We start from the raw sequence: 15,348 nt of genomic DNA, 5'->3' as shown, positions 1-15,348 counted from the left end.
CTTCGCACTATTTCTGAATGAACATTAATATTGTGGTCATTTTCCAAATCTAGGGAAAATTTTGGGTAGACGTCCAGTTTTTGGCTTGATTACTAGGAATTGAGTCTCAGACAAATTTATTTTACAGTCTGCACTGTATACTTGGCACGTCTTACAATTTTAGCAATTGAACTTGAGGAATTTCCCACCTTTTCTCAATTTTAAAATATGTTCACGCATTTCGATACAAATATCCTTTGTTTTCTTATCCATTTTAACAAAATAGTAATTTTTTTTCCTAAAATAAATAAATAAAAATAAATTACTGTTGTCTTCAAGAAGAAGCTTACAAATTAAGCTTTTAACACTTTCCGTATATTATTTTTCTTTAAATCTACTAATTTTTAAAAAATACCGATCTCTACGTGGTATCGTAGGTATAATTATCCGTGCTGTCAGATTAAGTTTTAACTGTAAAAGTACAATAACCGGAAAGTTAACCGGACATTTTGTAGTTAGTTTTTGACAGTGTGTCCATGCCTTGCAAAAGCAAGCAAAAATATCGATCAGAAACCCAGGGTTATTCTTAAACTCCAATTTTAGAGGGGGTACGTACTATTATCGGTGTGACTGTATTTAAAATAAAACTTATTTCTGGAAAAAAACTTTTTTTAACCCTACACATCTAACCTTCGTGCCGACTTGCGATTTAGTTTTGAGGAAATACTAGACATCATGTTATATTTTTCTTAAGTTTCATCAACATCTGCCCAAAAATATATAATAGTGCATTTACACTTGTAATTTTCGAACTAGTTTATGATCATAAGCTACTTTCATAAACCATACCGTTTAGATCAGCATTTTGGTCAGTTAAGTGGTTTATTTTTGACAAGTCATAAAACAAATGACTTCAATTTAAAAAAATTTAATAAAAATATGAACGTTGTTACGAAAAAACGTTGCTGCACGTAGCTATATATGTACATATAAACATACCTTTTATTTTCGTTGTCAATATTATATAAAAAACACTTTTAAATAATTTTTTTAAACTTTTTCTTTTTTTTTAAAGAAAACTGTTTTTTTATTTTTGAGCAAATATCAAATGTTACCAGCGTTGCCAGAAAAATGGTGAAAAACAGAGTTGCATTTGCAAAAACTTGTTGTTTGTAACTAGTTTATCTCAAAAGCTAGTTACAAACCTGTTTTTGTTTTGTATGGATAAACAAGTTTCTAAAACTAGTTTATCACCATAAACAACTTATAACATGTTTATGGCGTAGGTGTAAATGCACTATAATAGTACGCCATATCTACGCCGGTATCTTTCCATTAGAAATTTCAAATATTGAAAAAAATGACCTTTGACCTTCACGATTTAAGGGTTAACGTTTTCCGATTTTAGTAAAACTTTCAGACTATATTTAGAATTATTTATTTAAAAATCATAACAGTAAGAAAATTCTACTCATTCGCCAAAATATGGCCAAAAAATTAGTTTTTCTCGAAAATCACAAAATTTAAATCGCAGGTACGGTAAAACTATGGGAGATATTTTCATACTTTTTCCACATTTTTATTCCCTATTATGTTGTCAATAAATCCACAAGTGATGATCAAAAAATTCTAAAATTTGGTTAACAAAATTTTTAAAAATTTGAAAATTGAGTTTTGAAACTGCCGTTAATAAAATTATTTTTTTTGGTCATACCTGCGAATAGGTTAACGGTATCCTAAGAACACAGAAACTCATATACAAGTAAATATGGATATATTTTAAGTAAAACTAAGCTTTTGTTTTAATATTTCTCAAAATATGTTAATTTTGTTCCTACATTTCTTGTTCTAGTGGCCTGAGACACGTAAATGGCGTGGCGATTTTTTTAATAACTTTAACATTTTTTAAACAATTTTTGTATTTTATATCTTATTAAAACGACAAACGATATCGAAAAATAAGAGACACCCTAATGACACAACATTAGTAAACAAAATTTTAGGTAAATCGGTTGGGGTTAAGACGTGCCGCAAGCCCTCTGAAGTTTTGAGATGCATTTACAAAGCGAAAAATTGCATTTTTTTCAGTCTTTGTAAAAATTTTGCCATTAAAAAATTACTTTTGCAATTTAATTTAAAAGAATAGAAATGTGTACGTAATTGTCGTTCTAATGAGAAATAAAAAACATATCTTGGTCAAAAAATTTTAAAGTTATTCACCCCTATCGGCAATAACATGTGAAATTTTGTTCCCATGAAATATTTATTTCCCTCGAAGGGAAAATTGCTATCGGGAATATCATGATGAACTTTACATTCACAATAGTTGATTTTGTTCGTAACAGCTGTTTATTGTTTACAAAATTCCATCTAAAAATTTCACAACAAGGGGAATTTTTTTCACGTGAACAAAGTTGATGAACGAAAAAAGGAAAAGGGAAAATATTTCATGTGAAATGTTGATTCGCGATAGGGGTGATTAAAAATTCGCCAGGCCATTACCGTGTCTCAGGCAACTAGAACAAGAAATGTAGGAACAAAATTAACATATTTTGATAAATATTAAAATAAAAGCTGATTTTTACTTGAAATATATCCATATTTACTTGTATATGAGTTTTTGTCTTCGTAGGATACCGTTAACCTATTCGCAGGTATGACCAAAAAAATAAAATTTTTATAACGGCAGTTTCAAAACTCCATCTTCAAATTTTTAAAAATTTTGTTAAACAAATTTCAGAATTTTTTAATCATCTCATTGATAATTTTGCGAGGTAAATCTACATTGACCTAATTAACACAAGTGAATTATGACGTGATTATTTATTTTTACTTATAGGATGTCGTTCATCTGCTTTATCTTTGGAAGCCAAATCTTTATACACTTGGAGTACGGGCAGGCATTGTGTTGTCGCAAAGTAAGTATTTTTCTGTCATTTGAGTTAAAAAAGCCATACCTGTGATTTATATTATATCAATTCAAATTATATTATACGCTACATCATCAATTCGAATTGTGAACCGATATTTCACTGGCGTATGGAAAATGGACTCTGGTACAGGGGCCGGGGTTTATCTGTTCGACAAGGATATCAAAAGTTGATATAGACTAACGAGTGCAGTATCTTCCAGCCAGAGATCTTCGCGATCTGGAAAGCAACAGAGTTGATAAAGGCACACGTCACTGGGGGTCTGGCTTTGAAATGTCATTTAATACACTCCAGCTTAGTGGAAGACTATATTAGAGCTCTCGAGGAGTTATTGGTACACTACTCAATAAGATTGTGTTGGGTACCGGGGCATTGTAACCGGTCACTGCTCAATTGGGGCCTTCATAGGTAAATGGAATAATAAAAAATTTTACAATATTCAATCTGGGTGTTCTGCATGTTGTTCAAGTCCAAGAAATTGTGCTACTTCAACAGGATGAGTCCATAAATCCATAGGACGTAGTGAAGTAGTGAGAACTCTAAACTCATGCTGGGCATAAATTGGGGACGGCACGGTCTATGCGGCACCAAAAGTTATTAAGTCTGTTACTCAGCAGAATCTTCTCGGCGTCTGTTATCGGTGGTGGGCGTCCTCCAAGTACGATATTCGTACGGTATCCTGTAACCGCGAAATTGATGGCGTCTCTGTGATTGTCGTTCAAATCTGTCATATACGTGCGGCGATCAAATGTATCCTGCACATACCTCTGTATGCTCTCGTATTACCGTAGGTCCTATCTGGCAAGCCTCGGGGGAGACTCCAACTGTGTGATGTTGAAGTTTGGATGACTCATCCGATGACGTTGTGTTCCTTGACCGGTAGAACCTTTGTTTTCTCGTGAAGGTGGTGTTCGGAGGTAATTCCAAGGCCTGAGACGGTCCTTAAGGCTGCGTTTTGACAGCTTTGACAGTCTTATAGGTAACTAGCAAGGTTTCTTTGTCCATACCCCAAGTACTGCCGGCTAGTGCTTTGAGGACCTTGTTCCTATTTCGCAGTATGCGTGATTGCAGTGCCGTGTGGTGAGGAGGTAAAAAGGCTATCACCCAAGATTTTCGGGTGGTTCACTGTCGGTTTTTGTACGCCGTTGACCATGATGACTACGATGAGTTTTACCTCCTTCGTCCAGGTGGTGAAGAGTGTTGCCTATGACTTCGTTGGTGATAACTGCAGGTTACGTGCATTGACGAAATTGTGGATTTCATTTAGATAACCATTTACCATACCGCAAAGCTTATCAACGTTGTGACATGTTGCCAATATAGTGTAGGCGTCCGCATATGTGATATCCCTCCACGCCCTGTGGGGGCACTGGGAGTTTAGATAGATAGAAGTTAAACAGGAGCGGCGACAGGACCCCGCCCTGAGGGACTTTATGTTTAACTATACGGGGTTTTGAGCATTTGTCTCTAAACGAATGAACGATTACATGCCACTCAGATTGTTCACTATCCATATCTTCCTGTTGTTGGGTATTGTGGACTGCAGGATGTCTTGGAGGAGTGTGGCGTGACTGACAGTCGCTTTCGACCTGTGATTATGGTTTATAATGCTATGGTGGTACTGTGCATCTTACGGAATCCATGCTGGTGACGAGCTGCTGGTAGTTGACGGGTTAGTTGTGGCAGGAGGGAAATCGGACTGTACGATTTTCCCTCGCTCTCGAGATTACCAGGTTTTAGCAATGGGATCACTCGACCCATTTTAAAGACGTCGAATATTGTTAAGCTTCTCACTGACAGGTTAAAAACCATTGTCAGATGGATGGTCCATGCTATCCCGACAGGTCTATTAGCCTTGTCTCTCTCGTGATGCTCAATAAATACATAGTCGGCAAAAAGAACGTGTTCATTCGGCCAAGGGCTGTCAACGTGGTTCAAATCTTATACAGTGCCGGACTTAAATATTCACACAACTTATAGATTTATCTTTAATCGTCCATATTTTCTAAACGAAGGCCACAACATTCCTACGGGTTTCATCAAAAATATTTATTTACTATAATTTTATGTAATTTTATTTACTATAACTTATGGAAATATATGGAAAAACTAAACATAAGGTGGCACATTTCAGAAAAATAATTATCTAATGTTTCGAAGTTCGATTTTAAGGGGAATAAATATTCACTAATTTTTGATAGGAAAATAGTTTTTTTAAATAGTTTAATATTTTGTGGAATAGCCTACCATTTAAATGACTTCTTTTAATTGGCATTGAATCGACCAATTTTTTGGTGACGTCAGCTCCAATATTTTGCGATTCTTGTAACAGGACTTCTTTAAGTTGAGTCTTACTAATAATATGGTGCTTTCCTACACGTCCGCCCAATTTATCCCACATGGGATTCATGTCAGGTGATTTTTTTTATATATTTATTAGTATTTATAATACTTTTAAATATATTCATTTAAAAAAAATTACATTTATTTTTTTTTTATTTATTTATTATCACAATTCAGTAATATAAAGCCATAATAATGGCCAAAATAACAATATTACATAGTAAAACAATAATACCTGAGAATATAATTTAACATTTATCAAATATTTTAATTTTTTTAGTTATTATTAATTTTAACAAAATTTACACATTTTTTTTTAAAATAAATTATAGTTTTTTTTTCAAATTTTATTGCATTGGGAAGCGTGTTGAATAATTTAAGTCCTTTGTAAAAAAGAGAAAACTTCATTCTTGTTGTATATACCCTTTGTAGTCTGAAATCATTAACATTTCTTAGTCCGTACGGTTGTACATCTCCGATATATTTGATTTGTTCGCATAGATATTCAGGAAAATCTCCATTCTTCATTTTATATAAATACTAGTGTGTGTTTAATTCCATTCTTTGTTTTACATTTAACCATTTTAAAGTACCCAACATTATACGTATTGGAGTATAAATCTTACATTTCAATATCGATACCATGGCTTCATTTTGTAGTTTTTGAAGTCTTTCTATTTGAGATTTTCAGCAACATGTATATAAAATTGACGATCCAAACTCAAAATGAGGTTTTATTATTGTATCTATATATATAAAAGTGAATGTGTGTTTATATGTATATTTGTTGGTTTGACGTCAATAGACGGCTAAACGGCTAACCAGATTTGCTTGAAATTTTGAGTGTATGTTTTTCTATATCTGGAAGGAACAATAGGATACTTTTTGTTTTGAATTTTCAAGTGGGCGTGGTACCTCCCATACAAAGTTAATATTAAATATCAAATATTTTGGAAACTATAATAGCTATAGTCATCAAAGTTTGCATGAGCAATTCCACCCTTTGTATAAATATTTGAAGCAAAAATGGGAGTAGTTGCCACAGAGGGCGTGGCACCTCCCATACATACAAACCAAATACTAAAATTCATATCTATTTGTATAATTGTGATGTGAAAAGCATTGAATCTTTGTATGAAATAATTATTTAGGCCAAAAATGGTCTAATTAACAATAGTGGGCGTGGCAACTCCCATAGATATGATGACAAATTATATATAGGGAAAGCTATAGCACCTATCAATATTAATATTTAGTACAGAAATGCGCGGACTACCAAAAATATTAAGAAAATGTTAAAATGTTTATGTATACATTTGAAATATAAACACACATTCACTTTTATATATGTATATAGATAAGGATATACATATATAAAAGTGAATGTGTGTTTATATGTATATATGTATATTTATTGGTTTGAAGTCTATAGACGGCTAAACGGCTAAACAGATTTCCTTGAAATTTTGACTGTATGTTTTTCTATATCTGGAAGGAACAATAGGATACTTTTTGTTTTGAATTTTCAAGTGGGCGTGGTACCTCCCATACAAAGTTAATATTAAATATCAAATATTTTGGAAACTATAATAGCTATAGTCATCAAAGTTTGCATGAGCAATTCCACCCTTTGTATAAATATTTGAAGCAAAAATGGGAGTAGTTGTCACAGAGGGCGTGGCACCTCCCATACATACAAACCAAATACTAAAATTCATATCTATTTGTATAATTGTGATGTGAAAAGCATTGAATCTTTGTATGAAATAATTATTTAGGCCAAAAATGGTCTAATTAACAATAGTGGGCGTGGCAACTCCCATAGATATGATGACAAATTATATATAGGGAAAGCTATAGCACCTATCAATATTAATATTTAGTACAGAAATGCGCGGACTACCAAAAATATTAAGAAAATGTTAAAATGTTTATGTATACATTTGAAATATAAACACACATTCACTTTTATATATGGGGCATTTCATGTCAAGTGAACCAACTTTTGAAATCGATGTCTTCAATTCAATTTTTCAACAACATCGGTCGAGAACTCTCTGAGTTATAGGGGGTAAAATTTTGACAATTTGGTCAAACAGGGGTTTTTTCTTATCCATGTAACTTATTACCTATTGTTCTTAGCAAAATGTGTCCCAAATAGTATAGATAGCTATTTCTTCGATCTTTCGAAAAAAAATATTTAAAAAAAAAAATAAAAAATTTTTAATATTTTTTTTCCGAAATCAAAAACTTTTTTTTTTTTTTTTTAAATTTGTTCTCTTTTTTTTTTTTTTTTTTTTTTTTCTTAAAATAAAGTTTAGATATTTTCCTTGAACACCTACTTGGTCGCTTAGTGGGATGCGAGTGGGATATCTATCAAAATAAATATTTTGTAACTCAAAACATAAAATTTTTGACTTTTTTTGCAAAATCAAAAACTTTGTTGACTTTTTTTTTTCAAAATGGACCCTTTTTTAATCTTTTTTTTTAGGTCAAACAAAAGCTTAGATATTATCCTTGAAGACCCTTTTGGTCGCTTAGTGGGATGCGAGTGGGATATCTATCAAAATAAATATTTTTTAACTCAAGACTTACAATTTTTTACTTTTTTTTTTGCAAATACGATTTTTTTTCCAAATGGGCCCTTTTTTTAAAATTTTTTTTGTAGTCAAAAGAAAGCTTAGGTCCATTCCTTTAAGATATTTTTAGTCCCTTAGTGGGATGCGAGTGGGATATCTATCAAAATAAATATTTTGTAACGCAAGACATACAATTTTTTAATTTTTTTTTGCAAAATCAAAATTTTTTTCCAATATGGGCCCTTTTTTAATTTTTTTTTTGCTCAAAAGAAAGCCTAGGTCCATTCCTTTAAGATATTTTTAGTCCCTTAGTGGGATGCGAGTGGGATATCTATCAAAATAAATGTTTTAACACAAAAATTGTATGTCTTGAGTTACAAAACATTTATTTTGATATATATCACACTCGCATCCCACTAAGCGATCAAAACCATCTTAAAGGAATAGGCCTAAGCTTTCTTTATAGCAAAAAAAAAATTACAAAAAGGGCCCATTTTAAAAAAAAGTCAAAAAAGTTTTTGATTTTGCCAAAAAATCAAAAATTTTATATCTTGAGTTACAAAATATTTATTTTGATAGATATCCCACTCGTATCCCACTAAGGGACCTAAAATATCTTAAAGGAATGGACCTAAGCTTTCTTTTGACTAAAAAAAAATTTTTAAAAAAGGGCCCATTTTGAAAAAAAATTCGAATTTGCAAAAAAAAAGTCAATAATTGAATGTCTTGAGTTACAACATTTTTATTTTAATAGATATCCTACTCACATCTTCCTAAGTGACAAAATAGGTCTTAAAGGAAAAGACCTAAGCTTTCTTTTGAGCAAAAAAAATTTTTTAAAAAAAAGTCCCATATTGGAAAACAATTTCGATTTTGCAAAAAAAAATTAAAAAATTGTTACAAAATATTTATTTTGATAGATATCCCACTCGCATCCCACTAAGGGACTAAAAATATCTTAAAGGAATGGACCTAGGCTTTCTTTTGAGCAAAAAAAAAATTAAAAAAGGGCCCATATTGGAAAAAAATTTTGATTTTGCAAAAAAAAATTAAAAAATTGTATGTCTTGCGTTACAAAATATTTATTTTGATAGATATCCCACTCGCATCCCACTAAGGGACTAAAAATATCTTAAAGGAATGGACCTAAGCTTTCTTTTGACTACAAAAAAAATTTAAAAAAAGGGCCCATTTGGAAAAAAAATCGTATTTGCAAAAAAAAAAGTCAAAAATTTTAAGTCTTGAGTTAAAAAATATTTATTTTGATAGATATCCCACTCGCATCCCACTAAGCGACCAAAAGGGTCTTCAAGGATAATATCTAAGCTTTTGTTTGACCTAAAAAAAAAGATTAAAAAAGGGTCCATTTTGAAAAAAAAAAGTCAACAAAGTTATGTTTTGAGTTACAAAATATTTATTTTGATAGATATCCCACTCGCATCCCACTAAGCGACCAAGTAGGTGTTCAAGGAAAATATCTAAACTTTATTTTAAGAAAAAAAAAAAAAAAAAAAAAAGGACGTATTTTAAAAAAAAGTCAAAAAAGTTTTTGATTTCGGAAAAAAAATATTAAAATTTTTTTATTTTTTTTTTTAAATATTTTTTTTCGAAAGATCGAAGAAATAGCTATCTATACTATTTGGGACACATTTTGCTAAGAACAATAGGTAATAAGTTACATGGATAAGAAAAAACCCCTGTTTGACCAAATTGTCAAAATTTTACCCCCTATAACTCAGAGAGTTCTCGACCGATGTTGTTGAAAAATTGTGTCTGAGTTACTATCCAATAGAGCTAACCTTGGTGCAAATTTCATCCCGATCGGAAGACATCGATTTCAAAAGTTGGTTCACTTGACATGAAATGCCCCATATATAAAAGTGAATGTGTGTTTATATGTATATATGTATATTTATTGGTTTGAAGTCTATAAACGGCTAAACGGCTAAACAGATTTCCTTGAAATTTTGACTGTATGTTTTTCTATATCTGGAAGGAACAATAGGATACTTTTTGTTTTGAATTTTCAAGTGGGCGTGGTACCTCCCATACAAAGTTAATATTAAATATCAAATATTTTGGAAACTATAATAGCTTAGTCCTCAAATTTTGCATGAACTATACCACCGTTTGTATAAATATTTAAGGCCAAAATGGGAGTAGAAGCCACAGAGGGCGTGGCACCTCCCATATGATGATAATTACTATATATTATATGGGATACTAAATAAGAGATAGAGTCCATAAATTTTGCACGGTTATTCTATCATCAATATTAATAGTTAGGACAAGAATGGGCGGACTATCAATAGTGGGCGTGGCACATCCCATACAAACTAAATACTAAAAATCATATCTATGTGTATAATTTTGATATGTAAAGCAATGAAACTTTGTATGAATTACATATTTAGGCCAAAAATGGGCAAACTAGCAAAAGTGGGCGTGGCACCTTCCATAGATATAATGACAAATTATATATAGGGAAAGCTATAGCAGCTATCAATATTAATTTTTTGTACAGAAGTGCGCGGACTACCAACAATATTAAGTAAATGTTAAAATTTGTATACATTTCAAACCCTTATTATATATTGTTACGTTTTAACATTTTCAAAACGTTAGTTTATTTCCTTTAAATACACCGGATACTTTTGATTGCAAATAAAAGCCGTTTAGTAGTTTAAAAATTGTAACAACTCTTTATTTATTCAAAATGTACAACAACCACATAATTAAATAGCCACTCAATGTTTTTTTATACACGTTTATAAATTCTCAGAAATACAGACACAATTTAAAATGTACACGAATTTACTTGAAAAAAACACAACACACTTTAAGGCACTCAGTTGATGTTTATTCGAAAAGCGTCTCTGATAAACTCACTCACGACTGCAACCTCTGCCACTATTTATAACACTGCCATCTGTACTCTAGATTGCTCTTTAACTGTCAAAGTTCGAACATTCTAGATCAGTGGTACGCAAAAAGAGGCATTTAATTTGTGTGCTCTTTTGGGTAAAAAATAAAATATCCACAACAACATCAAGAAACTGAATGAATTGTGTGTATTTTTACGCTCTATTACGCTCTTTTGTTCACATTCGAGTTGTTTGACGAAAATCATCGTAACCTCAACAATATGAACGCCTACCATGGTTCTAGATCATACGCCATCTGTGGTGTACTTTCTACAATGTTCTTTAACTGAATATTCGAATTCAAACAGCGTTGCCAACTTACGATTAATGGTCAACTGAAAGCTTTTATTTAATAATGCCCACAGATATGTTACAGTTTGCTATTACAGCACTGTTATTTGAAAGCATTATGCTACTTTTAAATCAGCCCTTAAAATCGTTATATTTGAATTCAAGTACAATTTCGTAACAATATATATATAAAAGTCAATGTGTGTTTGTATGATTGTTTGCGACCGAATTATAACTTCGGAAAGGCCATTTAATTTTATTCGATTGCAGTTTCCTATTTGCTTAGTTAACTGCCAAAGTTCGAATATTCTAGATCATACGCCATCTGTGGTGTACTTTCTACAATGTTCTTTAACTGAATATTCGAATTCAAACAGCGTTGCCAACTTACGATCAATGGTCAACTGAAAGCTTTTATTTAATAATGCCCACAGATATGTTACAGTTTGCTATTACAGCACTGTTATTTGAAAGCATTATGCTACTTTTAAATCAGAATTTAAAATCGTTATATTTGAATTCAAGTACAATTTCGTAACAATATATATATAAAAGTCAATGTGTGTTTGTTTGTATGATTGTTTGCGACCGAATTATAACTTCGGAAAGGCCATTTGATTTTATTCGATTGCAGTTTCCTATTTGCTTTGATAAAGCTCAAGGTCAGTCTTTGCAAAATTTGCGGACTAAATCTAGAAAATCCATGTTTTTCACATGAACAGAAACTAATTTCAGATAGACTAACCCCCATTTTCTCAATATCTGGTTATCGTTTTTCGTAACGATAAACCTCCAATTAACATTTTTTTTTGTATGAGAACTGTCAGTTTATCGTCACGATAAAAAATAACCAGAGATTGAGAAAATGGGGGTAAATATATTGTAAATCTTTACGGTACGAGTAGCGAAGCACACCGGGTTTTAGCTAGTTATATATATTTATTGATGTCATTATTGATATTTTATTTCTAATTCTTTTAAAAAAACCAACTTTTTTCCAATCTTTTTACACAAATATTCTAAATGTTCCTTAAAGTTTAAATTTTTGTCTATTAAACCGAGGTATTTTATGTGATTTACATTTTCTATTATTTGATTATTAATTTTAAATATTTCATTAGTTGTCCATAAGTTTGGTTATATTTTCATTTAGTTTTAATTTATTAATTTTTAACCATATATTAATGTTATTTATATCATGTTCTAAATTTTCACGACAGTTTTTACTATTATCTGCTTCGATAAATATAAGAGTATCATCTGCATACATCACAATTTCACATTTATTTATTATATTAGGCATATCGTTAATATATATTATAAATAGTAGTCCTCCCAAAATTGATCCCTTAGGGACACCGAAGTCATTAATTAATACATTTGATTTTACATTATTAACTTTCGTAATCTGTTTCCTAATCGTTAAGTAAGATTTAAACCATTTTAGTTCTATGTCTCGTACACCATACATGTATAATTTCTGAATCATTAAATCTCTGTCAATCGTCTCGAAAGCTCGTTTAAAATCTAGAAATATGGCCAGTATTTTTTTTATTTTGACCTATATTTTATCATCGGTTTATCACATAATTTACAGCAGGAGTCTGGAGAATGTGGGGAACATGATGCACTATCCATATTCGGACGTCATGGAATGTATGTTTGTGGTCATTGTACTGTTGAAAATAGAAATGTTCCCAAGCTTTAACTTTAGAGCGCAGTGTAGTAGTTTTTCTTTTAAAATATTAAGGTACACAGTTTGGTTCATTGAACTGTCGATGAAAACTAAGTTTCCTACATCAGATGCAGCCATACAACCGCACAACATGACCCCTCCTCCGCCATGTTTGGTAGTGTTTACTACATTGTTCTTTTCCAATTCAGTGTTTGGCCTTTTCCAAACTCTTACTCTGCCGTCATTTGACTTAAACTTAAAAATACTGATCACAATTGGGTCTTTCATTAATTACATTAAAGTACAAAAAATTCCAATACACCCTCAAATTTACGAGATAAAGGCAAAAGTATATATTTTTGGACCCGCAAATTTAAACAGCCATTATTTAACCGGTTTTAAATTTTTAAACGACACACGAGGTCTTTCCAACTATATGTACTTTCAATATTCTATTAATATAAACATGTAGAGATATTTCAAATAATATCACAATTTTAAACTTTTTTTTAAATTTTTTCAACTATTACGAGTGTTTTTTTTAGATATTCATTTTAAACAAATATAATCCTTCTGAATAAAACAAAGTTTACTTTATTTAAATCGGTTAGAAATTTACAATGTTATAGTACATTTTCTAAACATCCGAGATATGAAGGTGGTTCAACCAATTGTAAATAAAACAAAAAGTTTTCAGAGAATTAATTCGCTGACTGTGCTGCAAGTAGGGTTTGGGGTTTTCCGGATAATTTTATTTACCGTGAAACGGGAGTGAAAAATTTCATTTACTGGTAATAGAGTAAAAGAGCAATTAAGTGTCACAAAATCTTTTAAATTGTTATGTTAACAATCTTTAAATTGTTATGTTAATTGCATTTGTAATGTAATCTTTAGCTTCTTTCTTTTTATTTTTCTGTTATACTTTTTATTATATTTGTATTGTTACGTTTTAACCTTTTCAAAACGTTGGTTTATTTCCTTTAAATAAACCGGATACTTTTGATTGCAAATAAAAGCCGTTTAGTAGTTTAAAAATTTTAACAACTCTTTATTTATTTAAAATATACAACAACCACAGAATTAAATAGTCACTCAATGTTTTTTATACACGTTTATAAATTCTCAGAAATACTGACACACTTTATAATGTACACGAATTCACTTGAAAAACACAGCACTCTTTATGGCACTCAGTTGATGTTTTTTTCGAAAAGCGTCTCTGATAAACTCACTAACGACTGCAACCTCTGCCACTACGATCAATGGTCGTTGCCAACTGTCGATCAATGGTCAACTGAAAGCTTTTATTCAATGTTAATAATGCCCACAGATATGTTACAGATTGCTATTACAGCACTGTTATTTGAAAGCATTATGCTACTTTTAAATCATCCGTTAAAATCTTTATATTTTAATTCATGTACAACTTCGTAACAGTATTGTATTTTTAAATAAAATTAAATTCACTTCCAAAACCTTAAGGGCTCGGTTATGTAAATGAAGAATTAATAACAAAAAAAATATCAAATTTAAAATTATCCCATATAGTTTAAAAAGCAAGAGTGTAAAGAAGTAAAAAAATAGTTATAATGTATTTTGTTTTTGGTTTCTGCTCTTTTTCTACTTTGCTAGAGAAAGAAATCTACATTGTGAATACCGATATTATTTCATAGAAATAATGTTATATGTTCGTCAGAGTAGTATTTTGTTTAAATCAGAGTTCGGAAATAAACAAATCGAAACGTTTGCTATCGTTTTGTTTTGTTCTTTTCAGTGAGTAAAACAAAAACCAAACACATACAATGAGAATGATTGTCCTATTATGTTTTGTATTGCTTTTGCTCATGAGCGCAAACTGTACATTAATATAAACGTACGCAACTAGAAAAGAAAAGTGTAGGAACAATATTGAAACATTATGATAAAAAACGTTTAACAAACGTTTGGTAATTGATTTACTCATTATAATAGAGAACACAGTACAAAAAAAAAACTAAACAAATAAAAAACAAGTAACAGAGCTATATTCGGCTGTACCGAATCTTAAATACCCTTCACCAAATTATACTTTAAAATACAAATTTTTAATATTTTTATATTTTTAAGTTGACAGCAAAGTGATTAAGTTGACAAATAAAAAAACAAACAAATTTATATTTCTTTAAAGCATTCGAAATGGAAAGATATACTTTAATAAAGTTATCAGCAGATTATTTATACTTATTAATGAAGGAATTGTGAGAATTGATGGATTATTTATAGTTGTTTATGAAAAATTTATTTATCGGTAGTACATCTGTTGATTCTACGTGATTAATGAAATGATTAAGATTTAATCATGTCAATTTGAAGTGATTAACAAATCATTTAAATGTATGGATAATCATCTCGATTTTGAAGTGATTAGAGCTTAATCACGTTTGAGATGATTAACTCTGCATTAGTGAAAAAACCAATTCGGGTTAAAAAATATTTTTTCGATTTTGACCCATTGTAGGTCCAACTTAATATGGTCTTATATACGTCGTTGCAAAGGTCTTTGAAATATCTATCGTTAGATATCCATATTGTCTATATTAGTGACTTAGTAATACAGATATAGGTCAAAAATATATCTCAGCCATTTG

At 30.7% G+C, this 15,348-nt stretch overlaps 1 protein-coding gene across 1 annotated transcript in view; it reads left to right on the top strand.

Moving 5' to 3' along the window:
• LOC135962756 (BOS complex subunit NCLN) overlaps nt 1–15,348 on the top strand; it is a 44,540-nt gene that overhangs the window by 942 nt on the left and 28,250 nt on the right. The window contains exon 2 of the mRNA XM_065514637.1: nt 2,819–2,897. Within this exon, the coding sequence (XP_065370709.1) occupies nt 2,819–2,897 (79 nt within the window). The remainder of the gene's footprint in view (nt 1–2,818; nt 2,898–15,348) is intronic.

This window comes from Calliphora vicina, chromosome X (assembly GCF_958450345.1).
Source record: "Calliphora vicina chromosome X, idCalVici1.1, whole genome shotgun sequence".
NCBI classification, from domain to species: Eukaryota; Metazoa; Arthropoda; class Insecta; order Diptera; family Calliphoridae; genus Calliphora; species Calliphora vicina.
This window is presented reverse-complemented; position numbering and strand designations above follow the sequence as displayed.